Below are 24,362 nucleotides of genomic sequence, written 5' to 3' on the forward strand. Positions count from 1 at the left end.
AAGGCCTAGAACCAACCACTCTCTAGAAGCAACAATCAAACCAGGTATCAGACGTTGAGTGCAATACTACTTTTCTTTTCTTTCTTTTTTTTTTTTTGAGGTGGGGGGTCCGGTCATGGGGCCTGAACTCTGGGCCTGGGCGCTGTCCCTCAGCTCTTCAGCTCAAGGCTAGCGCTCTACCACTTGAGCCACAATGGCACTTCCGGCTTTTTTCTTTTTGCTTATGTGGTGCTGAGGAATCGAACCCAGGGCCTCAGGCATGCAAGGTACGCGCTCTACCACTGAGCCACCTTCCCAGCCCCGCAATACTACTTTTTAACAGAAGCAATCAAGGACCCCTGGAGGAGTGGTTGATTCTGGGACTTAATAGGAAATGCAGAAGTGTCTGCGGCATCCTGCAGCACCAGGGAGTAAGGACAATTATGACAACAGCAACCACAGAAACCCACAGAGATCAAGACTTGTCAGAGTCACAGAGCCACCAGGAGAGCTCCCAAGCACTAAAGCTGGAAAACTTGGAGAGCAAAACAATCCAAGAAGTATTAAATTCTAACCCAAAGTGTAAAATCATTATCCACATTCAGCATAAATGAATGGTTGCATAAAATGTGACACAGCAGATGGATCTACCATGAAGAATAATTCAAAATAATGTATGTAAATACCCTGCTTTCAAGGAGGGAGAATATATAACTTTCCATTCCCTAAATGGGGCTTCACATAACAACTTCCTTCCAAAAAGTACAGTATGGAAAAGGGGAAAATGGTGGAAAAACCAGGCAAATATCCACAGTGATGCTATGTTAACATTATGATGTAATATGACAGAAATACCACTCTACCCTGTAGGAAGACTTTCCTCTCTAACATAAAACCTCACTCTATCCATGAGAAAATCGTAAGATTAATGCCAGTGGCTGAGCATTCTATAAGAGACCTGATCAGTATGCCTTTCATTTGTCACAGTCATTAAAAATAGGCAAGACTGAGAAGAGTCATAGGCAGGATTAGATTACGGAAGCATGTAACTGTAAAATGCTAGCTTCAAAAAGAAAAGGATGACTACACAACTTGTGGGTGGAGACAGGAGGGGAAAACTGGGAGAGAGGGAAGGGATGACATTGTCCAAAAAGAGATGTACCCTGGAAGTGGTGCCGTGGCTCAAGTGGCAGAGTGCTAGCCTTGAACAAAAAGAAACTCATGAAGAGCACCCAAGCCCAGAGTTCAAGTCCCAGGATGGGCAAAAAAAAATGTACTCTTTACCTGACTTGTGTAACTGCAACTCCTTTGTACATCACCTTTTTTTTTTTTGGGTCGGTCATGGGGCTTGAACTCTGGGCTTGGGTCCTGTCCCTAAGCTCTTCAGCTCAAGGCTACCACTTGAGCCACAGTGCCACTTCTGGTTTTCTGAGCCGTTTATTGGAAATAAGAGTCTCATGGACTTTCCTGCCTGGGCTGGCTTTGAACCGTGAGCCTCCTCAGCAGCTAGGATTACAGCCATGAACCACTGGTGCCCGGCTATACATCACTTTTATAATAACAAAAATTAAATTAAAAAAAAAGAAAAAGATGGAAGCAGAGGTATGGTTGAAGTGGTAGAGCAGCAGCCTTGAGCAAAAGGAGCTCAAAGACAGTGCCCAGGCTCAGAGCTCAAGTCCCAGGACTAGCAAAACAACAAGAATGTACTCTTTACCTGACCTATGTAACTGTAACCCCTTTATATATCACCTTTATAACAATAATTAAAACGTTAAATAAAAAAAGAAAAAGATGAAAACAGATGTGTGGTTCAAATGGTAGAGTAGCACCCTTTGGCAAAAAAAGCTAAGGGACAGTACCCAGGCCCAGAGTTCAAGCCCTAGGACCAACAACAACAACAAAAACCTGAGAAGATAGAAATGAAGTTGGACTTGAGTGAATAACAACCTCTCAACTTTAGCTCACTAGTTGTAACAGATGAACCACACTAATATATCCAGATTCTTTAATTGCTATGAAAAATCAGCATACAGAATTTTATACTAGTGAATTTCCATGGTAAGTCGATACTTTAAGATTTCAGGACACTCACTGCAGAACTCCAAAAGGAACTGAAACTAAATCATAAATATGGAAGAAGTGGAGGAGAGTCAGAAGTCTGCTTCCAAGAAATTATTTGGACCAGATGGTTTTTCCAGTGATATCTTTCAGGTTTTTAAGGAACAGATAATCATGCTATATACACTGTGTCAAAGCACAGAAATAAACAAGCTGCTACCTCATCTCAGTGTATGACGTTATCAGAGCAGACGATGCAGGCACATGTACCTACACGCCCTTCATACATCTCCTCCCCCAAACCCATAAATACGTTCATGTACATATATTCACATGTATCCACATACACACACGCTAATATCACTTTTTTTTTTTTACAATCATGGGTCTTGAACTCTGGGCCTGGGCACTATCCCTGTGCAATTCAGCTCAAGGCAAGCACTCTACCACTTGAGCCACAGCACCACTTCTGGTTTTCTGGTGGTTAATTGGAGATAAGAGTCTCATGGACTTTCTTGCCCGGGCTGGCTTTGAACTGCGATCCTCAGATCTCGGCCTCCTGAGTAGCTGGGATTACAGGCGTGAGCCACCAGCACCCGGCATGCTAATATCACTCTATAGAGACAAAAAGTATGAATAGATCTGGTCATTTAAATTTAGTACTACAATAAAAGTCTTCCATAATGAACAGGATTGACCCAGGAATAAAGGATTATATTAGTGTTTAAATCTATTAATTTTAAAGGATGTCACAAAAGAAAAATCTATAATAACTTAAACAGATGTTGAAATGCATTCAATAAATTTCAACCCTAAGCCAAGTACCAGTGGCTCGTGCCTGTAATCCTAAATATGCAGGAGGTTGAGATCTGAGGATTGCAGTTCAAAGCCAGCCTGGGCAGGAAAACCTATGCAACTCTTATCTTCAATTAACCACAAAAAAAGCCTAAGTAGAGCTGTAGCTCAAGTGCGAGAATGCTATCCTTGATCAAAAGGCTTAGAGACAACACCCAGACCCTAAGTGCAAGCCCCAGAACCAGCACAAAGCAAAAAGCAAGAACAAAACATAAAAATTAAGACTAAGTTGATAGTTCTCAAGAGAAAAGCTAACTATTGAAAAATTAACAATTTAGGGACTGGGAAGGTGGCTCAGTGGTAGAGTGCTTGCCTTGCATGCATGAGGCCCTGGGTTCCATTCCTCAGCACCACATAAGCAGAAAAAGCCAGAAGTGGTGCTGTGGTTCAAGTGGTAGAGTACTTAGCCTTGAGCTAAATTGCTGAGGGACAGCACCATGGTAGACAAAGAAAAAAAAGATAACATTTTAAATAACAACACCCCAGGCAAATAACTGATGAAAATCAGAATAATCTAGCTCAATGTCTAAATAGAAATCAAAATATTTGCAAAGAAGCCAATAACGTTTCTCTATGCCATTAATAACCCACTGACATGGTGAGATGGAATTACACATCTTGGAGATAACAAAGTGTGATGAGAATTGTATATGGACTATACAATATAAACAACTCGCTGGAATATTGTTTTATAGTTTTGCAAGATATTAACTGAGGAATAATTGGGAAGAGAGAGGTACTAAATTTCTCAGTATTATGTTTCACATAAAATTATCTTTAAAAATTATCACACAGGGGGCTGGGAAGGTGGCTCAGTGGTAGAGCGCTTGCCTTGCATGCATGAGGCCCTGGGTTTGACTCCTCAGCACCACATAAGCAAAAAGAAAAAAGCCGGAAGTGGCGCTGTGACTCAAGTGGTAGAACGCTAGTCCTGAGCTGAAGAGCTGAGGGACAGTGCCCAGGCCCAGAGTTCAGGCCACATGACCGGACCCCCCAAAAAAAATTATTATATAGGGCTAGGAAGGTGGCTCAGTGGTAGAGTGCTTGCCTTGTATGCATGAGGCCCTGGGTTCCATTCCTCAACACCACATAAGCAGGAAAAAAAAGCCAGAAGTGGCACTGTGGCTCAAGTGGTAGAGCGCTAGCCTTGAGCTGAAGAGCTGAGGGACAGCGCCCAGGCAAAGAGTTCAAGCCCACGATTGGACCCCCCCCCCCAACCCGAAAAGAAAAAAAAATATCACACAACTGCTACAACCAGCTGCTTGGACTTGCCCTGTGCTGAGTAAAGCAGGGGCAGAAGACAACGTGGACATCAAATCTCTGACATGGGAGCCTGGGAGAGCAGGCCTGCAAACGTGTTCCCTTATTATTTTACATGGAAGAGAGAATATTCAGTAGGCAGCCCTGTGCCATCTCCTGTCTTCACATTTATCAATCTCTCCCAGAGTTCCCTCTTTGATCTGTGCCAGGCCCCCACCCTCATGGCCACCTGACCCCCAGTTCTGTTGGTGGTTTTCCTGTTCTTCTCTCTCCTCTTGGCCTCTCTCCTCCGCTGCATGGAGGAGCACAGCCACACCCTCATTCCGCAGGAGTCCGGTTCAGTCACAGGCCACACTGGAGTCACTGTGGCGGCTCCACCAAGGGCCAGGACATGGCCGCTGGGCACAGGAACCTTCACTATCAATCTCAAGCCACCAGAACCACACAGCTGGCCTCTGGACCTTCAGAAACTCAGGACACATCTGCCCCCGCCTCCTCTCTGACAAGCCACCATTGTGTCCCCTGTGATTCTCAGCAGCCTCTGCATGGTCACCTGGCAGCTGATTCTCCAGAAGCCCAAGTGATGGCCACCTCTGAAGTCTCTCAGCTCAGCCACCAGAAACCCAAAACCAAGGGAAAGAGGTGGCCCCGCACCCTCCGCCCCTTGCCTGGTTACACACAGCCTTGGGCTCGGGGGTGACAGGAGACCCACACACCACTGCATTTTGTTTGCCTGCTTCCAACCCTGGGTGGGGCTGGGGTTCCATTTCACAGATGAACAGACTGAGGACCACATGGGAATGGCTTTTTACTGCAAATATGTTTCTGACTACATATGGCTCTTAACTATCAAGGGCCCTGCATCAGACACAGCTGCACCCACACAAGGCTAGATCCATGGCCACTCCATGACCTTCACCTGCTCCCTGCACTCTAGGGCCTTCCTTCCCTCTTCCTCCAGGTATCTGTGAGCATCCTCCCCTCCGGACCACATGCTCTTCAGGGGACTTCAGTCCGCAGGTGGAGGCTCATGGTTCTGGAACAGGGTGCTGGATTAACGCCTTGAATGATACCACTGAAACAAAATAACAGTCAAGTTTTATTAATATTCATTTTTAAATTACATAAAGGAAAAAAAAAAAAACAGGAAAAAGAATCCCAGCAGATAATGTGCAAGCAGAGGAAAAGGACTTGTTTAAGTGCTTGAGATGGGGCTCAGTGGAGCTCAGGAGTTTCTGAATCTCTACCTCCACACCCAAAGTTGTGCTCCCAGTCTTAATTTGGAAGTATGCTGGGGCATATCTGCCGGAGCTGAGTCACTCTTTGCAGGTGAGGTGGGTCTCTAGATCAGCTAGGACAGTCACAGACTGGAGTCCATTTGTCCTAAGTGACACGGGCTTTTCAGACATCTGCCAGTGGGGGAAGAGGATTTTCTTCACAAGCATTGTTCAGAGACACCTCCTGATGCCAACGCCGTCGTTCTCTTTACCTTCCTGCCTCGGTGGAATAGATGCCGTGTGGGATATGCTGGACAGCTCTGAGTCAGCAAAACAGAGTCATGCCTCTTCATCTTTTGACTCAGGGGTAAAAGAGTATGTCTCAAATGCAGGAAACAAGTAATCCTCCAGGTACAGATCAGCTGCCCAGTGCTGTGCATCTTCAGCTGCCACCACAAGTGGAAACTGTTCTTCCTCACCTGGTGCAGACAGAGGCTCTTTAAGAGCCTGATCAAATGAGCCCTGTGCTGGGTCTGCACTGTCTGCCTCCAATGGAGTGGTGTCTTCCTCATGTGCCCTGGGCATGTGGACAACAAGATACAGAACTTCTCTCTCGGGCTTTGGCTCCTCTGCTGCTGCTTCTGGCAGGGCCGGGGCTGTCTCCGCAGCTGTGCACACATCCACCAGGAGAGCCACCTGGGAACAAGGCCATGCTGGCTCTTCTGCAGACACAGCTGGAGAGAGATGCATGGATCTGAGGTGAAGAGGACTCGGCCATCCTGGCCTCCAGGGCAGCTGGAGCACATGCTGATTCTTCAGCTGCTGCCTCAGCCCCACACTGCTCCGTCTTCAGTGGAGTGGGCATAGCCCACTGGGCGTGCACCGCACTTGGCACCTGGGGTTGGCTTGGAGGAGTCACAGCAGAGTCCCCATCCCTGCTGTCCTGGGCTGGGCTGCCAGGTGCCCCCTGCCAGCCTCTATAAATTGCCAGAAGGTTCTTCTGGGTCTGGGCTGGGGTTAGGGTGTGGGTCGGGGGTTGATCTAGTGTCTGCAGGTGTCCACCAGGCACTTTCTTCAGGATCTCCTGGAGTCGGAACTCATCAAAATCAGGAAGCAACAGGAAAACATGTGGCTTTCCTGGCTATCTCTGGATGAGTTTGCCAGTTGTGGCCAGCTCTGGAATGTGGCTGCCTGGAGACCTGAGTTCCAAGTTCTCTTTGGTCTTCTGTCAGGGCTGAGGTCACTTCCTGGGGTCCTCTTACCTAAGCCTCTTTCTCCAACAGGACCCCCACAAAACCTCCCTGGGCTTCTGACTGCTCCTCATAAGACAATCACTATTTGCATAACTGGACGCAATTTTACCAGTACACCCCACCATCCCTGAAAAGGCCTGGGGGCAGGCAATACCTCAGTTTCTGGGAGACGAAGGGGATTCCGACTATTTAACATCTATCGCTTTGAATGTTGTCATGTGTGCATGAGATCCCCAAGGTTTGGTTTTGTTACTAATGCAACAAATTTCTGGTGTTGGAAATGAACTTTACAACTTCAGGGCAAGAGTGGGGGGATTGGGAGAGGGAACAGATAGAGGGAGAAAAACAATGTTCTACAAGAAATGTACTCATTATCTTACTTATTTAATTGTAACACCTCAATTCAGCATTTTTACAATTTAAAAAAATCATCCTCCAGGAAAACAAAATTATCTCACAAGCTGGGTGCCAGTGGTTCATACCTATAATCCTAGCTACTGGAGAGGCTGAGATCTGAGGATCACAGTTAGAAGCCAGCCCGGGCAGAAAGTCTATGAGACTCATCTCTAATTAGCCACCAGAAAACCAGAACTGACGCTGTGACTCAAAGTGGTTGAGCACTAGCCTTGAGCGAAAAAGCTCAGGGACAGCTCCCAGGCCCTGGGTTCAAGCCCCACGACTGACAAAAATAAAAAAATAAAAACTATCATACAAGAGCTGGGCGCCCATGGCTCACACTTGTAATCCTAGCTACTAAGGAGATTGAGATCTAAGGATCACGGTTCAAAGCCAGCCCTTGCAGCAAATTCCATGAGATTCTTCTCTCCAACAAACTACTCAAAAAAAGCTATAAGTGTTGCTGAGGCTCAACTGGTAGAGAGCTAGCTTGAACATAAAGAAGCTCAGGGACAGTGCCCAGGTCCTAAGTTCAAGCCCCAGGACCAGAAAAAATATATATATATATATTTATTTATACACACACACATATATATCACACAAAGCAAAGTTAATTTCATTAAAAACACAATACCATAGTACAATTGAATGCTGCCACCTATTGGTGGCAAGTTACACCCAGTCACAAAAAATACTGGAAACAATAAAACATTTCCTGCTTGCCCATGAATACTTACAGAAATATTTTTGCTAAAATCCCAAGATTTTAGCAAAACAATTTTTTTTTTTTTTTGGTCGGCCATGGGGCTTGAACTCTGGGACTGGGCGCTATCCCTCAGCTCTTCAGCTCAAGGCTAGCGCTCTACCACTTGAGCTACGGCGCCACTTCCGGTTTTCTGGTGGTTTATTGGAGATAGGAGTCTCATGGTCTTTCCTGCCTGGGCTGGCTTTGAACCACGATCCTCAGATCTCAGCCTCCTGAGTAGCTAGGATTACAGGCATGAGCCACCAGCGCCCGGAGATCAAAACAATTTTTATTTTTGTATTTTGTTAGTACTGGTAACTAAAGTTCAGTGAGTGCATCACATCTCAGCAGCTTCCTTCTGTGCTGAAACAGAAGAAATACGATGCTTCCAAACCTAGTGTTCTGTGATCAGATTGGACTCTTGCATTTCTATTGCTTTCTGTCAGACCTGGACTAAAAATACTCTGCAAATAATACATCTAATAGCTGATTCAAAAGTTTCCACTTTCAGGGGTTGGGAAGGTGGCTCAGTGGTAGGGTGCTTGCCTTGCATGCATGAGGCCCTGGGTTCAATTCCTCAGCACCACATAAGCAGAAAAAGTTGGAAGTGGCTCTGTGGCTCAAGTGGTAGAGTGCTAGCCTTGAGCTGAAGAGCTGAGGGACAGCGCCCAGGCCCAGAGTTCAGGCCCCACAACGGACAAAAAAAAAAAAGTTTCCACTTTCAGAATAATACAATACTAATTATTAGCCTGAAATAAATAGCCTGAAATAAAGGTTAACTGCTTTCTTGTTTGGTTTAAAAACAAATTTTAAACCACATATGAAATACACCAACTTAAATAATACCTTATATACAATACCTTAATAACAATAAAATTATTTTTAAAGCAACATATTTAACCAGTCAGAAAAGTTTATACCCAATCATATTAATGTAGAAAATAAAACTAACTTTTGCAATAATCAGTTACAATAAAAAATATAAGGGGAAAAACATATGTCATTAAGTGACATAAACATGTGTAGATGTAAAGTCAGCCAGACATTGTGAGTTGGAGGGTTGATGGACATGGGCATAAGGAAGCCATGCTTTTGTGCCATGCTAAAGGAAGACTGTTTTGGGGGGTTAAATGATCAGCACAAATCCAAACTAACATCCACAAATTAATCCACAAAGCCTCTCAACTTAGAAGAAAGGCTACTCAAGGATGACTCTCATGGGGAGACCCCTGGTCTTGATGGTTCTCGTTGATTCCTTTCCTGGGACCCCTACTATCTATACCTATCTACCTATCTATCTACCTATCTATGATACATGATATACAATTCTGCAAATATTTAGCACCTGCATACTCAACATGCTTAATTTATTTCTTCCAAATTAGAAAAGCCTCACCAGATGCCAGTGGCTCACACCTATAATCCTAGCTACTCAGGAAGCTGAGAGCTGAGGAATGCAGTTCGATGCCAGCAGGGGCAGAAAAGTCCACTGGAAGCCTCGCTCAGGAAGTAATGACCATGAGACTCACATCTCATCAACCACCAGAGAGGCTGGGAAGGTGGCTCAGTGGTAGAGCGCTTGCCTTGCATGCCTGAGGCCCTGGGTTAAATTCCTCAGCACCACATAAGCAAAAAAGAAAAAAGCCGGAAGTGGCGCTGTGGCTCAAGTGGTAGAGCTCTAGCCTTGAGCTGAAGAGCTGAAGAACAGCACCCAGGCCCAGAGTTCAGGTCCCAGGATCAGACCCCCTCCCCCCTAAAAAAAGAGTCTCATCAACCACCAGAAAGTCATAAGTGGAACTGTGGCTCAAGTGGTAGGGTACAAGCCTTGAGCAAAAAAACCCAAAACCTTGAACAGCACCCAGGCCTCAAGTTCAAGCCCCAGATGCACGCACCCCCCCACTACCCCACACCCTATCAACTGTCACAAACTACCTATCTATATACACTTAGGAGAGAAACACAAAGGCACAATGCCTAAGTGCCTCTTCACATACATAAAATAATATACATACTGAAACCAACTCTGAGATATGGGGGGGAAAAGGCCTTTTTTCCCTTCTTTTTTGTTTTTAGTTTTTGATGATTCTGTCTTCTTTACCTTTTGTATGGTGCATTCAAGTGTACAGCTTGGAAAGGTTGGGGGAGGATACAGAACTAGAGGGGAAAAGAGTGGAAAAGTGCAGCAGGAGCTCCCTGCACACGGATGAGAGTGAACTATACAACTGGTGGGTGGAGACGGGAGGGAGGGACTGGGAGAGAGTGAGGGAACAGAAGACACGGTATGAAAGGAGCTGTGCTCATTACCCGACTCATGCAGTGCAGTCCCTCTGTACATCACCTCTGTAATAGCAATGAAGTAAATTAATAATGTTTAAAAACTACCCATTCCTAAATTTTCATCATCATATAAGTGAGTTAAAGAGTGCAAAACTCCATAATATGCATGTATAAAAAGAATTTTTTTTGGGGGGGGGTCCGGTCATGGGGCCTGAACTCTGGGCCTGGGTGCTGTCCCTCAGCTCTTCAGCTCAAGGCTAGCGCTCTACCACTTGAGCCACAGCGCCACTTCTGGCTTTTTTCTTTTTGCTTATGTGGTGCTGAGGAATTGAACCCAGGGCCTCTGGCATGCAAGGCATGCGCTCTACCACTGAGCTACTTTCCCAGCCCTAAAAAGAATTTTTAAGCTGGGCGCCGGTGGCTCATACCTTGCAAGCCTACCTACTCAGGAGAATGAGATCTGAGGATTGTGGTTTAAAGACAGCCCCAGCAGGAAAGTCTGTGGGACTCTTTATCTCCAAATAACTACCAAAAAGCCAGAAGAGGAGCTATAGCTCAAGTGGTAGAGTGCTAGCCAAGAACAAAAAAGCTCAGGGACAGTGTGCAGGATCTGATTCAAGCCCCAGAACCAGCACCAAAAACAAAAAAGAATTTTCAGAAGAAAATGTGGTCTATATAGACAGTGGAGTTTTATTTAGCCATTAGAAGAGTGAAATTATGTCATTTATAGAAAAATAAATGAAATTAGAGATTCATTATGCAAAGCAAAATAAACCAGACTTAGAAAGACAAATACTTTAGCCCCTCTGTACATCACCTTTACAATAAAATTTTAAAAAGAAAAAAGTAGAAGGGGAACTCTCTGGGAAAAGAACAGGGATCAGCAGGATGGGGAAAAAGAAGAGCGGGTAAACCAGGTGCTGGTGGCTCATGCCTATAATTGTAGCTACTAAGGAAGCTGAGATCTGGGGATCAGGTTGAAAGCCATCCCTCGTGGTAGAGTGCTGGACTTGAGCAAAAGAGCTGAGGGACAGCGCCCAGGTCCCAAGTTCAAGCTCCATAACTAACAAAAATTTAAAAACAAAATTAAAAAAAAGAGAGGGTAGCAGAGGAGAGGAATATGACCAAAGTATGAAAATGTCAAAGAAACTCATTTTGTACTATTAATATATGCTAACAAAAACATTTAAAATTCACAAATACACACAAGAGGGAAAACAGAAATATACGTGCAGAATTAATTGGCTGATCTGAAAATGTCTGATGTTAGAGGACTGGAAATGGACAAATCAGCAAGAGACTTCTGTGGAAAGGTGGAAGGATCCCATGGACCTCAGTGGTGCCTGGAAGGGCAACCTTGAACTAGTGGAGGACAGCTGGCATAAAACACCCTCTAGGGGCTGGGAAGGTGGCTCAGTGGTAGAGCGCTTGCCTTGCATGCATGAGGCCCTGGGTTCCATTCCTCAGCACCACATAAGCAGAAAAAGCCGGAAGTGATGCTCAAGTGGTAGAGCACTAGCCTTAAGCTGAAGAGCTCAGGGACAGTGCCCAGGCCTAGTTCAGGCCCACAACCGGCAAAAAAAAAAAAAAAAAAAAAAAAAAAACACCCTCTAGAGAAATCTACAAGTAACAGAAAGCAAACACAGACTCCTCCTCCCCTGCCCTGTCCCTCTCACACTAGCTTACAGACACTAAGGCATATTTAAATGCAGAGGAATTACTTATAATCCTACCTAAAGTGAGTCAACTCACAGAGAAAAGGGGAAATTTCATCTTAGTCCAAAGAATCTGTGACCCTGAGGAAAAAGTGAAACAGATACACTTGCATCTACTCACCAACAGGTTCTTCAGATTCAACAGTCAAATATAAAAACTTCTTTGTATTTTCCATCTCTTCACTGCTTTGCAAGATGTCATTATTTTTTGCAGACTAATGAAAACAAAACTAAAGTTTAGTGTGGAAAGGGAAGGCAACTATTCTCATTGATTTTAAAAAAAGAAGTCCTGGGACTTGAACTCAGGGCCTGGGCACTGTCCCTGAGCTGCTTTTGCTCAACACTAGCATCTTACCACTTGAGCCACAGGGCCACTTCCAGCTTTTTCAGTGTATGTGGTACTGAGGAATTGAACCCAGGGCTTCATGCATGCTAGGCAAGCACTCTACCACTGAGCCACCTTCCCAGCCCCTTCTCGTTGATTTTTATTCTGACATAGTTCCCAATTGTGCACATATAAACAAGAAGGTTTATCTTTATATTTATATTATGTTTATGTTTATATTTCTTAGGAAAATTTGTTTCTACAAAATTCTGATAACAGGTTTTCCTAGAGAGACATGAAGTGTATGATAATTACTTTCCCAGTTTCTGTTAGTTTTCTTTTTTAAAAAAAAATATCCTTTATTCTATGCTTGTCTTTTTCTGTCAGTCATGGGGCTTGAACTCTGGGCCTGGGTGCTGTCCCTCAGCTCTTCAGCTCAAGGCTAGTGTTCTACCACTTGAGCCACAGTACCATGTATAGCTTTTTCTGTTTATGTGGTGCTGAGGAATGGAACCCAGGGCCTCATGCATGCAAGGCAAGCACTCTACCACTGAGCCACCTTCCTAAATCTTAGATAGTTTTCCAACTTATGAACAACCCAAAGGTGGAGCACCAAATTGAAATTTCAGAGATGCTAAGTTTAGAACTGTTTTGTGGTTTCCACTTAAACTCTTCTTTCAAAGGGGCAGGGTGGGGGTGGAGGGGACTTTGCTTTGAGTGTCAATAAAAAAGACTAACTTTTCCTGGCAAACTTCATAGGAATTATTTCTCTAGTTTAAACACTACATTTTGGATGCTATTTTCTTTCCATTGTAATGGACTTCATGGATACAAATACATTCTTAATCACTTTATTCTAAATTCACTTAAATGTCCAGGAAATCTCCCCCTGAAGTCAGTCAATAATTAAGGATGGCTCATTCAAAACAGCCATCTGTTATTATCAGATTCAGATTCCTGACCTGAAGAGTAAAATTCAAATATGAGGCAAAGGCTCTATACCAAGTCAGTGCCAACCTCTGCTCAACTTCAGCCTCTCAACACTACAGATAATAAGACCCATGAAGAGCAAAGAAAGCTGATCAGGCACCAGAAATTTGTCAAGATAGAAACAAAAGGAGTGTGGCCCAAAACTCAAGCTTTCTGAAAAGACCTTGACCAGTACATGAAACAGTACAACTCCCCAACTGGTTTGAGACCAGGGTTTGCTGGAGTGATGATGCTGACCAGATGGATAAACTTTTTTTTTTTTTTTTGGTCAGTGGTGGAGCTTGAACTCTAACTCTAGGCTTGGGCGCTGTCCCTCAGCTCTTCAGCTCAAGGCGAGTGCTCTACCGGTTGAGCCACAGTATGACTTCCGGTTTTCTGAGTGGTTTATTGGAGATAAGAGTTTCACGGACTGCCGGGAGCTGGTGGCTCATGCCTGTAATCCTAGCTACTCAGGAGGCTGAGATCTGAGGATCACGGTTCAAAGCCAGCCTGGGCAGGAGAGACTGTGAGACTCCTATCTCCAATAAACCACCAGAAAACGGGAAGTGGCGCTGTAGCTCAAGTGGTAGAGCGCTCGCCTTGAGCTGAAGAGCTGAGGGACAGCGCCCAGGCCCAGAGTTCAAGTCCCATGACCGACAAAAAAAAAAAAAAAAAAAAGAGTTTCACGGACTTTCCTGCCAGAGAGGGCTTTGAATTACATCCTCAGATCTCAGCCTCCTAAGTAGCTAGGATTCAGGCGTGAGCCACCGGGGCCTGGCTCAGATGGATCAACTTTTATGTACTTCTCTCTCTGAACTGTAAGCTCACTAAAGAAAAAGCAGCCATGCACAGTTGGTGAACATAGCCATCATACCCACTCTGCTAATCCCAGCAATGAAGGTGACCCCATCTGACAAAGTAAGGCTGAACTAGGTCTGTCTGTGGGTGTGATCACATCGGAGAAGCCGGGTCTGAAATGTCACAGACCAAGTTATACTATCCAATTCTCCAAAAATAAGCCCTCTGCACTAACACACAAACACACCACCACCACCACCACCATTACCACTACCATTACCACTACCACAAAACAATCGATAGAGGCAGGCAGCACTCCCACTACCACAGTCCAGACTTCTTAAAGGAAGTCATTTCTGTCAGCATATGGTTATAAAATTCCTACCTCAAGTTCATCCCACAGCTTTTTTCTCATTTCTAAACCTTGCTTCTTGATTTCTTTTTCTCTATGTTGTCTTTTTGCCAAAATTTTATCAAGTCTTTTCATCTTATGAATAGCATCGTGAAGTTGAGAATCTGATTCTTCCAATTTCAGATCATATGCAAAGTCTGGAAAGTAGAAACTAAAGTTCAGTAAAATCATAAAGTCTTGTTTTACTTTTACTCTTTGTTTTTCTATTCTATTTCTGATGAAAATAACTACTACATGGTGGTTATGTGACTAGCTTAATTTACAAGGTATTTTATGTATCTTTTTGTATAATTATATAAGAACTCTACAGAATAGCCATCCATCTTAATTTAAGAATTAGGAGGGGGGCTGGGAAGGTGGCTTAGTGGTAGAGTGCGTGCCTTGCTCATGTGCACCACATAAGCAAAAAGAAAAAAGCCGGAAGTGGCGCTGTGGCTCAAGTGGTACAGCACTAGCCTTGAGCTGAGTCAGGACAGCGCCCAGGCCCAGAGTTCAGGCCCCACGACTGGACCGCCCCCCCCCCGCCCCCCGCAAAAAAAAAAAAAAAGAATTAGGAGGGGCTGGGAAGGTGGCTCAGTGGTAGAGTGCTTGCCTTGCAAACATGAGGTCCTGGGTTCAATTCCTCAGCACCACATAAGCAGAAAAGGCACTGTGGCCCAAGTAGTACTGTGGCTCAAGTAGTAGGGCGCTAGCCTTAAGCTGAAGAGCTGAGGGACAGTGCCTGGGCCCAGAGCTCAGGCCCACAACCAAAAAAAGAAAAAAAAAAGAATTAAGATAACAGAATCCTTTCAAAATTCTAGTAAACTATAACACCAGGCTTACAAGTAGTTCTCTTAAGATTTTAAGCCTCTAATTCTTTCTCCTTCATTCTGCAATACTTGTACATACAAGATTAACAAATAGAAAGTGTGGCTGGGAGATTCAGACACTATTCTAATGCTGCTTCAGACTGAGTAAAATAAAAGTCATTGTACATGTAAGAGCTAGACACAGGAAAAAGCAGGGGAAAAATTAAGCACAGAGTGTGAAGACCTGAGTACAACAAACATAAAGCCAGTTCCATTCTCAAACTATTGCATAAGTACTTTTCTTCAACCTTTCCCACTGACGTATAGGCAAATTGTTTTATGACTACTTCCCACTTTGCCCCACAGGACATTAAGATGATGTGCATTATCCCCGCTTTTGGTCTCCCAGCACACTGGGGAAACTGCACTCAGCGCTCTTGTGAAACAGTGTTGGTCTTAGAGCCCCTGCAAGGCTCTCAGAAACACCTCCATCCCCAGGACTCTGAAATCAATGAGGCCAGAATTCATTCAATAACACAAAAAGTAGCTTTCAAAATTTAATGTTATCAATTTTAATGGGATTATCCCTTGAGGAACGTTTATGAATAATAGAATATATTTTATCCAACCACTTTAGTAATTGAAATTATCCATAAATCATAAATACTTCCTATTGGACTAGTATAGAGTTAACAGTTTCTAAGTGATATATTTTGTTATACTTCTAAGTGTATTTAGGGTTCTCAATATTCTTAAGTTAAAAAAAAAAAAGAGCTAGCTGCTCTTTATAGCTGTGGTAGCTCACATCTATAATTCTAGCTACATGAGAAGCTGATATCAGAATCATGACCCAAGGTCAACTGGGCAAAAAGCATTCACAAGAACACTTCTCAATCAAAGCCTACAATCCCCCAGCTGAGATCCAGTGTACTGGAATTCCAGGCCAGCCTGAGCAGGAAAGTGTGGAAGACTCCATCATTCCAGCCAATGGGAAGTCTAAAACAGGCAGGTCACAATCCAGGCACATGCCTGAGCAGAAACCAAGACCCTATCTCCAAAGTAACCAGCACAAGGAAGGACTGGATGTATAGCTCAGCAGCAGAGCACCTGTCTATGCCTAAGTTCAAACCCCAATACCATCACCCCCAAAAGGGTGATTTTCTCACGAAAACAATCACTATTTTGGGCATATTATTTCTACTCAGCTAATACATGTAATTTTATTATTCTGAGGATAACATGGACAGATAACTGTCAGGTAAGTACCCTACCTGAACGGTCCAGTGTGATCTGATCTTGAGCAATGCCCACATCTTCATCCGGCCCGGCCTTGGCCCATTTTACTTTCCCAGAGTAGTCAGCCCATTTGTCAGCACTGCTGGGTCTTCGTTCTTCCACAGTGCTGTTTTCTGAGCGGTTCTCTTTACCAGAACTTAGCTTGCTTGCAGTATCGATCTAAGAATAATGTTTTTAAAAAGAGATTACAAAAAATGTAATTTCTCCTTCTGGGCTAGAGGATACTGAAAAAATGTGTTTTCCTCAAACTTTACACTTCAGAACATTTTTAACACTAGTGGAAGCATATGTCCACAAACACAGATACTGGCACTGAATTCTCTAGAAGCATAACTTTTTAATTAAGTGTAATGTCAGTGCAGACTTATACAGCGTAACATTTACATCAGATAAGTACCATTCTCCCTTGGCATCTAGCAGTGATGAAGAAGGGCCTGTCAGGCTCTGGGGAGGCTGGCTGAGCACACACCACCTGTGGAATGGGAATGGTTGAAAAGTGGTCAGTCTGCATTGAGATGTGGCTCCGATGAGGGTCTTCTCATCAAGACTATGTGCTTTATGTGCAGGCCTCCCTGTCTGAGGACACGTGGCATCCAGGAAAACCCCAAGGGCTGAATAGAATGCAAAGTGAAAGCCATACGTGCGTGAAATTCAAACCAATCAATAAGGTTCACAAAAAGGGAGATAGCCAATCAAAACTAGTCTAACCCAAGATATAAAACCTGTCAACCCTGTCTTGGCACACTATACCCTCTAGCTGCCCACCATTTTGCCTTGCTAATGGAGGCCTAATAAATCTTTGCCTTTCTTATTCTCCTGTGTCAAAAAATTCTTTACCAACTCATGGCTTCAAACCTTCACAGTTTTTCTATTGCATTTTGGTTTCCTTTTACATCTTAGCAAAGTTCATTTTGAAAAGACCAGTTCAACACAGGTGTGTTTTCCTGAAAGAGAGTGAGAGAGAAGACAGAAACAGAGACAGAGACAGAGAGACTTCCCTCCCAATAAGGGACTGTCTGATCTCAGGCATTGGAAGGTCCTATGTTCCCTGTGAACCAGTATGTTCAATACTCTACCACTGCAACTCTCCTAGAGATCTGCAGTCCAGGGGACAAGTGGAGCTGGGATTTACCCTGCTAAGAACTGGACCAGCATCCCTGCTGGACACAGGATATTAACCCAGCAGAACTGAGCTAAGTTGGTGGTTCATTAATCATAGCCAGTCTGTACTGAGGGCTGAAATCAGCCATGTCTGATGCTAAGTAGCTTTTACGCTGGCCTCACAACCACTCACAATGACCCAGTGGTGAAGGCATTGACTTTCCATTTAACAAAGGAGAACACAGATGTAGTAGGAAATAAACTAGCAATGACCCAACTCATAAATGAGCGAGAAAGAATGAAGAAACATGAGGAAAGTGAGTATACTGTCAAGAACAGATGGATTCAGGGGGGAAAAAAGGAAAAATAAAGTAGACAATCCAGAAATTAAAGATACATCATCAAGGGCTGGGAAGGTGGCTCAGTGCTGGAGCGCTTGCCTTGCATGCTTGAGGCCCTGGGTTCAATTCCTCAGCACCACATAAGCAAAAAGAAAAAAGCCGGAAGTGGGCTGTGGCTCAAGTGGTAGAGTGCTTGAGCTGAAGAGCTGAGGGACAGCGCCCAGGCCCAGAGTTCAGGCCCCACAACCAACAGGGAAAAAGAAAAAGAAAAAAAAAAAGAAAGAATTCAGAACCTGAAAATCTATGTTCAACAGTACTCAGGATGACGCACAGAAAGGTAAGTGGTTAGGAAATGTTTCTGAACCTCTAGGGGGCGACGGCAGCCCTTACCTTGAAGGAGCGAGGTTCGGGGGACAGCACCTCTAAGGAAGCATTGGAAAGCCTGCTCCCAAAATGCGTTCTCGAGTTGGAGGCCGGCCTGGAAATTCCATCTAAGTTTCCCTTGATGATATCCATGGCTACCCTAGCACCGAATGAAAAAGGGCTTTCAGAGCACGGGGTCCGGATAGCCAAACGTTGGGCAAAGGGCCCGTTCTCGTTCCCTCCTCCCTCTTTCTGTTTAACCCCGATCCCCGCTTCACCAGGCCGTTCTTCTACTTGGTGGGAAGCCCCAAGTCCGCCTCTCAAAGCTCCCGCCCGGCCTGGTCCCGCCCCCTCTGGCCCCGCCCCTGGGACCGAGCCGGCCCCGTTCATTGGCCCTGCCCACCTTCCCTGACAGCTCCCACAAAGACTGACGCGTTGGGCCCCGCCCCCCGCGGGCGAGCGGCGCGGCTCTCCAGCTCCGCGGATCCCGGGACCGGTCACTCACCCGCCCGGCGCGGACTCCGGGAACCAGACGTCAGCGCACTGGCCCGATAGCAGCGTGTCGCAGACACTCGCGGCGTCATCCGTTTCCCCTCGAAGAAGAGCGGTCTTGCCCGCCACCGCAGCCTTTCCGTGAGGGAGAGACGCCGCCGCTCCACAGCCCTGCCGCCGCCGTCGCCAGCGGCGCCGTTGCCCTGGCAACCACAAGCACGCTCGCTCCGAGTCTCGCGAGAGCAGAATAGGCGCCTACCATTCGCGATGGGGGAAACGGGCTGCACCATCCAGCATGGGGCGGGGGGGGGGGGGGGGTCTGAACCCAGGGCCCTGTGCATTCGAGGCAGGTGGCTACACCGTGTAAGTCCTACCTCCGGATGTTTGTTCCGGGTCCTTTTGAGATAGGGTCTCGATCTGGGCCATGCTAGCCCTATTTTACCCTTGCCCTTGGCTGGGATGACAGCTGCGTGTTGTGGTGGTGGTGGTCCTGGCTGGCCGGGAACCCCAGTCATCCCAATACCAGCCTGCCTCGTAGCTGGGATGATGGGAACATGGAGATCTCAGGAACGTCGAGCCTTAGCTGGCCTTGAACTGTGATCCTCCCAACTTCAGCCTCTCAAGTAGCAAAGATCACAGGCCTCGCTCCGTAACCGTCCCAGACTAAGTCCTCATTATTGACATTTTACGTAAAGTGCATCTCATCCTGTATTGTTTTCTGTTGGAGTTCTTCTATTTATTTCCCTCCTGCTGATGCTAAAAGCAAACCACAGAGAGGCTGTGCAAGCAAAGTTGGGTTTGGGTTTGTTTTTGTTTTTTTGTGGGTGTGTGTTTGTGCTGGCCGGTCATGGGTCATGGGTCTTGAACTCGCGGCTTGTGTGCTGAGCTCTTTTGCTCAAGGCTAGTGAGAGCAAACGTGTAATAAATGGTAATCATTCCGTATTTGTTGTTAATGTTTGGAAATACGTACAACAGTTGGCGTGGAGCTAGAAAGCCAAAGGATAGAAAACCCTATTGTCCAATGGTGTTTTCTGTTGTTTCTGTCACCTTTCGAAGTCATTCATAAAGTTTTCCTCTAGCATCAAGATCTTTGATGCTAAAATCTCCCTGGTTGGATTCCAGGTTGGTGCCATATGGCAACACTGGTTGTTGAGCGAGCTGTTGTTTTTGTTTACCATCTCTGCTGACACCCTCCTCCTAAGCAGAGTGAGCTCTGAGAAGCTGAGAAGGAGCCCACATTGAGTGCCAGCTGAACAGCCTGTGCCCCTCAATTCCTTCTTGCTGACTGTAAGTTCTTACCAATGGCCACGTTAGGAGAGGTTGGAATCCCAGTACAAGCTAGTTCCCTAGTGCCTTTGGATTCCTGAATATAAGTGTGAGTGGCCACAGCGTCAACTCAAGGGAAATGGAGTGAAAGGATGTATCTAAAGCATGTGCTAAGTACCTGAGAAATGTCACTTTGAATAAAGCTATGTGACAACTAAGAATTCAAGAGATGCTATCTGTATCCACTAGATGGCGCCAGTTGACTTCTGTTGCAGGAAAAACAAAAAACTGCAGCCTCTCAAAAACTCTCCCCTTGGATTCTCCTTGTAATTTGAGAAACCTCTTATCCTCGAAGTTTGAACTGTAGCTCACACATCTTAAATCAGCCATCAAAAAGAAAATGTTGGGCTGGGAAGGTGGCTCAGTGGTAGAGCGCTTGCCTTGCATGCATGAGGCCCTGCGGGTTCGATTCCTCAGCACCATGTAAGCAAAAAGAAAAAAAGCCGGAAGTGGTGCTGTGGTTCAAGTGGTAGAGCGCTAGCCTTGAGCTGAAGAGCTGAGGGACAGCGCCCAGGCCCAGAGTTCAGGCCTCAGGTCCGGACCCCAAAATAAATAAATAAATAAAAAAGAAAATGTTAAGTGAGATTTTTTTTTTAATAGATTTTTTTTCCTTCTTTTTTGGTGATGCTACTAACATTTGAACACAGGGCCTCACACTTGCTAAGCAGGAACCCTACGACCTGAGCTGTGCCCTAGTCCTTTCTGTTTTAGTAATTTTTCAGGTAGGATGTTACACTTTTTGTCTAGGACTGGCCTCGGAGAGGAACAAGATCCTTCTACTTCTGCCTCCTGAGATTACAGGCATGTGCACCATAGCCAGTTCAGAAGTGTACTTTAAAAAGTATCTGAGTAGCTATTGTAAATAATATCAAAGAACCACTTGTCAAGTTTGGGGAAACAAAGTTCCCACACATATTTACACAAAATCAGAAGGTGTAAAAAGATCACTACATTTCCCCTTTATACAAACTGATCTGTGTGCTTCCATTGTGATCTGAGAGTCTGCAGTTATACGGCATAAGGGTCAGGGAGGGGCGTTACTTAGCCCTCTTTCCTCTTCGCTCACTCAGATTGGCATTGTAATGGGTACCTCGGTGATCCTGGTGCTGTTGATGGAGAAGCTTACCCAGAACCCACGACATTATGACTCTACCCAGCAACATCCACAGAAGAGTGGGGAGGGAAAGTCTCCCTTTACATTATTTACCACCAAGGAAAGGAAGTTAAATCAACTCACAGAGCAAATTAGAACGTTAGGAGTATCAAGCAGCCACAGGCAGAAATGATTTTCCTCAAAGATAAAGAAACTCCAAGCCAGTGAGTACAGATGTTTATGAGCTCTGGGGTAGTCTGTGCCACAGGAGAGTGTCACCACCTTCTCTTTGGTGAAATTCAAAATAATGCTTCTACGCACAGTGTATTTGTAGGTCTGGGATTCCATTTTAATGACTTTTGACTTCCGTTTGAATATCTTTTTTTTTTTTTTTTGCCGGTCATGGGGCCTGAACTCTGGGCCTGGGCGCTGTCCCTCAGCTCTTCAGCTCAAGGCTAGCGCTCTACCACTGGAGCCACAGCGCCACTTCCGGCTTTTTCTGTTTATGTGGTGCTGAGGAATCGAACCCAGGGCCTCATGCTTGCGAGGCATGCACTCTACCGCTGAGCTACCTTCCCAGCCCCCTGTTTGAGTATCTTACCAAATCATCAACATCCTTATTTAATGAGATTGGATTACTTCCCCTTCATTTTCTCATAATGAACTGGAATAAATATTCTAGTATCATTGAAAATTCATGTCTTCTGATACCCTAGGGTACCCATCTGTGAGGTGTGCATTGTTGTCTCTGTTGTCTGTTTACCATGGCTTGCCCACCCTGGGACCAGCCTTGACCCCCTCAGTCTTGAGTTCTTCCCCTAGTACAGTGAGGAGTGGGTAACGTTTTCTACTTGCAGCTCTGTACATCTCATCCATACCCTCTGCTCTCTGGAAATAGCCTGCTCCTGGGACTCAGCCCGGAAACGACATTCATACCAGGGCAAAAGTCATCTGCTCGACGTGCAGTGACACGAACTGCCTGCTTAGAACATCTGCACAGTGCTGACAGCCATGAATCTTGCCCCTGCAATCTTCTGAAAAGAGAACCAAGCAAAGCAAAGCCGCAAGGGACATCTACTACGTGAATAGCACAACACGATGGAATGGATAGACAGCTTGCTTGTGTCTTAGGAGATCTACATCTGAATTCCTTATCTATTTACTCATTTATTTATTTAGTTGGCTATTGGGCCTTGAACTCAGGATCTGGGCTGTTATCTCTGAGCTCTTTTGCTCAAGGCAAGTGCTCTACCACTTTGAGCCACAGCCCCACTTGTGGTTTTCTGGTGGTTAATTGGATCCTCACATCTCAGCCCCCAGAGTAACTAGGATTATGGACATGAGCCACCGGCACAGCACTGGCGATGACTCTTAATTAAGCAGAGTGAAGTCAGCTTAGAATTGGAAAGGAAGACCCTTGATTAAGATGCTCCCAGGAGGGGGGGATCCTGGCAGAGCCAACTCCTTCCCTAAGAGGTTTATTCTAAGGCAAATGCCTCTCTCACAAACAGAGGAAGTCAGGAGGCGGGAGAATATTTGGAAAACAACCTTGCAATGAAGAGCTGTCACAGCATTAAGGATTTTAATGTAGTCCCTCCCACGGTTTAATAATACCTGCCAAGCAGGGGTTCCAAAAGATAGTTCTGATAACAAAAGATGATAATGAACACTGGTGCTGTGGAAGGCACTAAGAAGCAGAGAGCCTTAGTGCCCCGGAAATGCTTTTAGCTACCTCTGCTTTGCTTCTAGTCTCTGGGCCGGCTCGTGACACAGCCATCTGTGCCTTTCCATCTGCACGGCAGAGCGGGGATCGTTTCCTACAGAAACTTTCATGTCCTATATCAATACACAGCAGGCCATAAAGTTACGATCAAGGAGGCATAGTTTTATAAATGAAAATTAATAAACAGATTCCAAAAAATATTCTAGTGACCCGAAGAGGCCAATGCAAACTGTTCAGATTGCATTCACTTTTCCTGTTTTGTTTTTTTAAAAAGATGGGAACATACGTTGTTAACAAAATAGTCCTAGGATGCTTTGATTTATTAAACTCAGTATTTTTGTATCCATTTCTCCAAAAAGTGTTATGGAGGTTCCAATTAACTTCTGAAGCCAGCTAGTGTTTATTTAAATTAAGTTATTCAGTGGGGCATCTATGGCTCATGCCTGTAATCCTAGCTACTCAGGAGACTGAGATCTGAGGATCACAGTTTAAAGCCAGCCTAGACAGGAAAGTCCATGAGACACTTATTTCCAATTAACCACCAAAAAGCTGGAAATACCTTTGGCTCAAGTGGTACCAGCCTTGAGTGAAAAAGCTAAAGGACCATGCCCAGACCCTGAGTTCAAAGCCCAGGAGAAGAATGCACTGTCTGTGTGTGAAATTAGTCTACCAAGTAGCAATAGCTTAAAAGCAGTATCTACTGCCGCTGTATCTACTAAGAGAATGAAGCTGGTTCTCAGCCATCAGGACTGTGGCCATTCCCAGCAATGTCCACATCCCAGTTATGGGGATGAGCCCCAGACGGCGGGAGTGGCGCTTTAGTTGTCAGCATCAAGCTCAGTCTCCCTGGCAGGGAAAAGAATAGACTGTAGGTTCAAAGTGCTGGGGAAACAGCAAGGAGCTGAGCACTGTTGGCGTTGAGTCGCTCTTAGAGAACAGCTCGAGGGTGTCGACCTTGACTTCAGAGACAAGGTCAGGTCAGGTCCCGTGTGCTATTTGCCCAGTCTCACCATTATCCAGGTGAGTGGATACCTGGTTGAAATCTGACATTTCTTGGGGGCAAGAAACACACCCACAGGGTTCAGATGAGGACACGTGTCACCTGCCTCGCCATCTCAAGACCGAAACGACGAGTTCATGCTCTGAGGAAGCAACACTGCACTCATTTCCAGTTCCGCTGCTTGGAGTCAGCAAGCTAGGCCAGTTAAAAATAAGGAAAAAATCTGGGGATAGCATTTGTGTCTGACAAAAGGCACTGTCGGGCAGGCTGATGACTAAGGCCTAAGTCACCCAACTACAGAACTAAGATCCTGCACTAGAAGAGCAATTTGTGATATTTTAAAGATGTGACAAGAGACTTCTTAGGGGAAAAAAATAAAAATAAAAATGCAGGCACTGTGATCAAGACCCAGAAGAGGAAATAAGAAATGCTCCAGAAGATGGAGACGCGGAGAGATACAATTCAGATGGGTTCATCATGGCCTAGTCTACTGCCTAGCAAATGACAGGAATTACCTGCGTATGGGGACTTGATGTGCCCACGGCCTGCCCCGGCGGCGGCTTTGACTGCCTCATTTCCT

The 24,362-nt window shown here is 45.2% G+C and overlaps 1 protein-coding gene across 1 annotated transcript in view; it reads right to left on the reverse strand.

Annotated features, from left to right (window-relative positions):
• Fsip1 (fibrous sheath interacting protein 1) overlaps positions 1 to 18,707 on the reverse strand; it is a 31,573-nt gene extending 12,866 nt beyond the window's left edge. Inside the window, exons 1-5 of the mRNA XM_042687581.1 lie at positions 18,654 to 18,707; positions 18,176 to 18,308; positions 16,319 to 16,502; positions 14,233 to 14,396; positions 11,877 to 11,970 (exon numbers count right to left, since the gene is read on the reverse strand). Coding sequence (XP_042543515.1) covers positions 11,877 to 11,970; positions 14,233 to 14,396; positions 16,319 to 16,502; positions 18,176 to 18,301 — 568 coding nt within the window. The 5' untranslated portion in view covers positions 18,302 to 18,308; positions 18,654 to 18,707. The remainder of the gene's footprint in view (positions 1 to 11,876; positions 11,971 to 14,232; positions 14,397 to 16,318; positions 16,503 to 18,175; positions 18,309 to 18,653) is intronic.
• Between the last annotated feature and the right edge of the window lie 5,655 nt (positions 18,708 to 24,362).

The sequence above is a fragment of the Dipodomys spectabilis genome, unplaced genomic scaffold (genome assembly GCF_019054845.1).
Source record: "Dipodomys spectabilis isolate Male_0828 unplaced genomic scaffold, ASM1905484v1 ptg000108l, whole genome shotgun sequence".
In the NCBI taxonomy this organism is placed as follows: Eukaryota; Metazoa; Chordata; class Mammalia; order Rodentia; family Heteromyidae; genus Dipodomys; species Dipodomys spectabilis.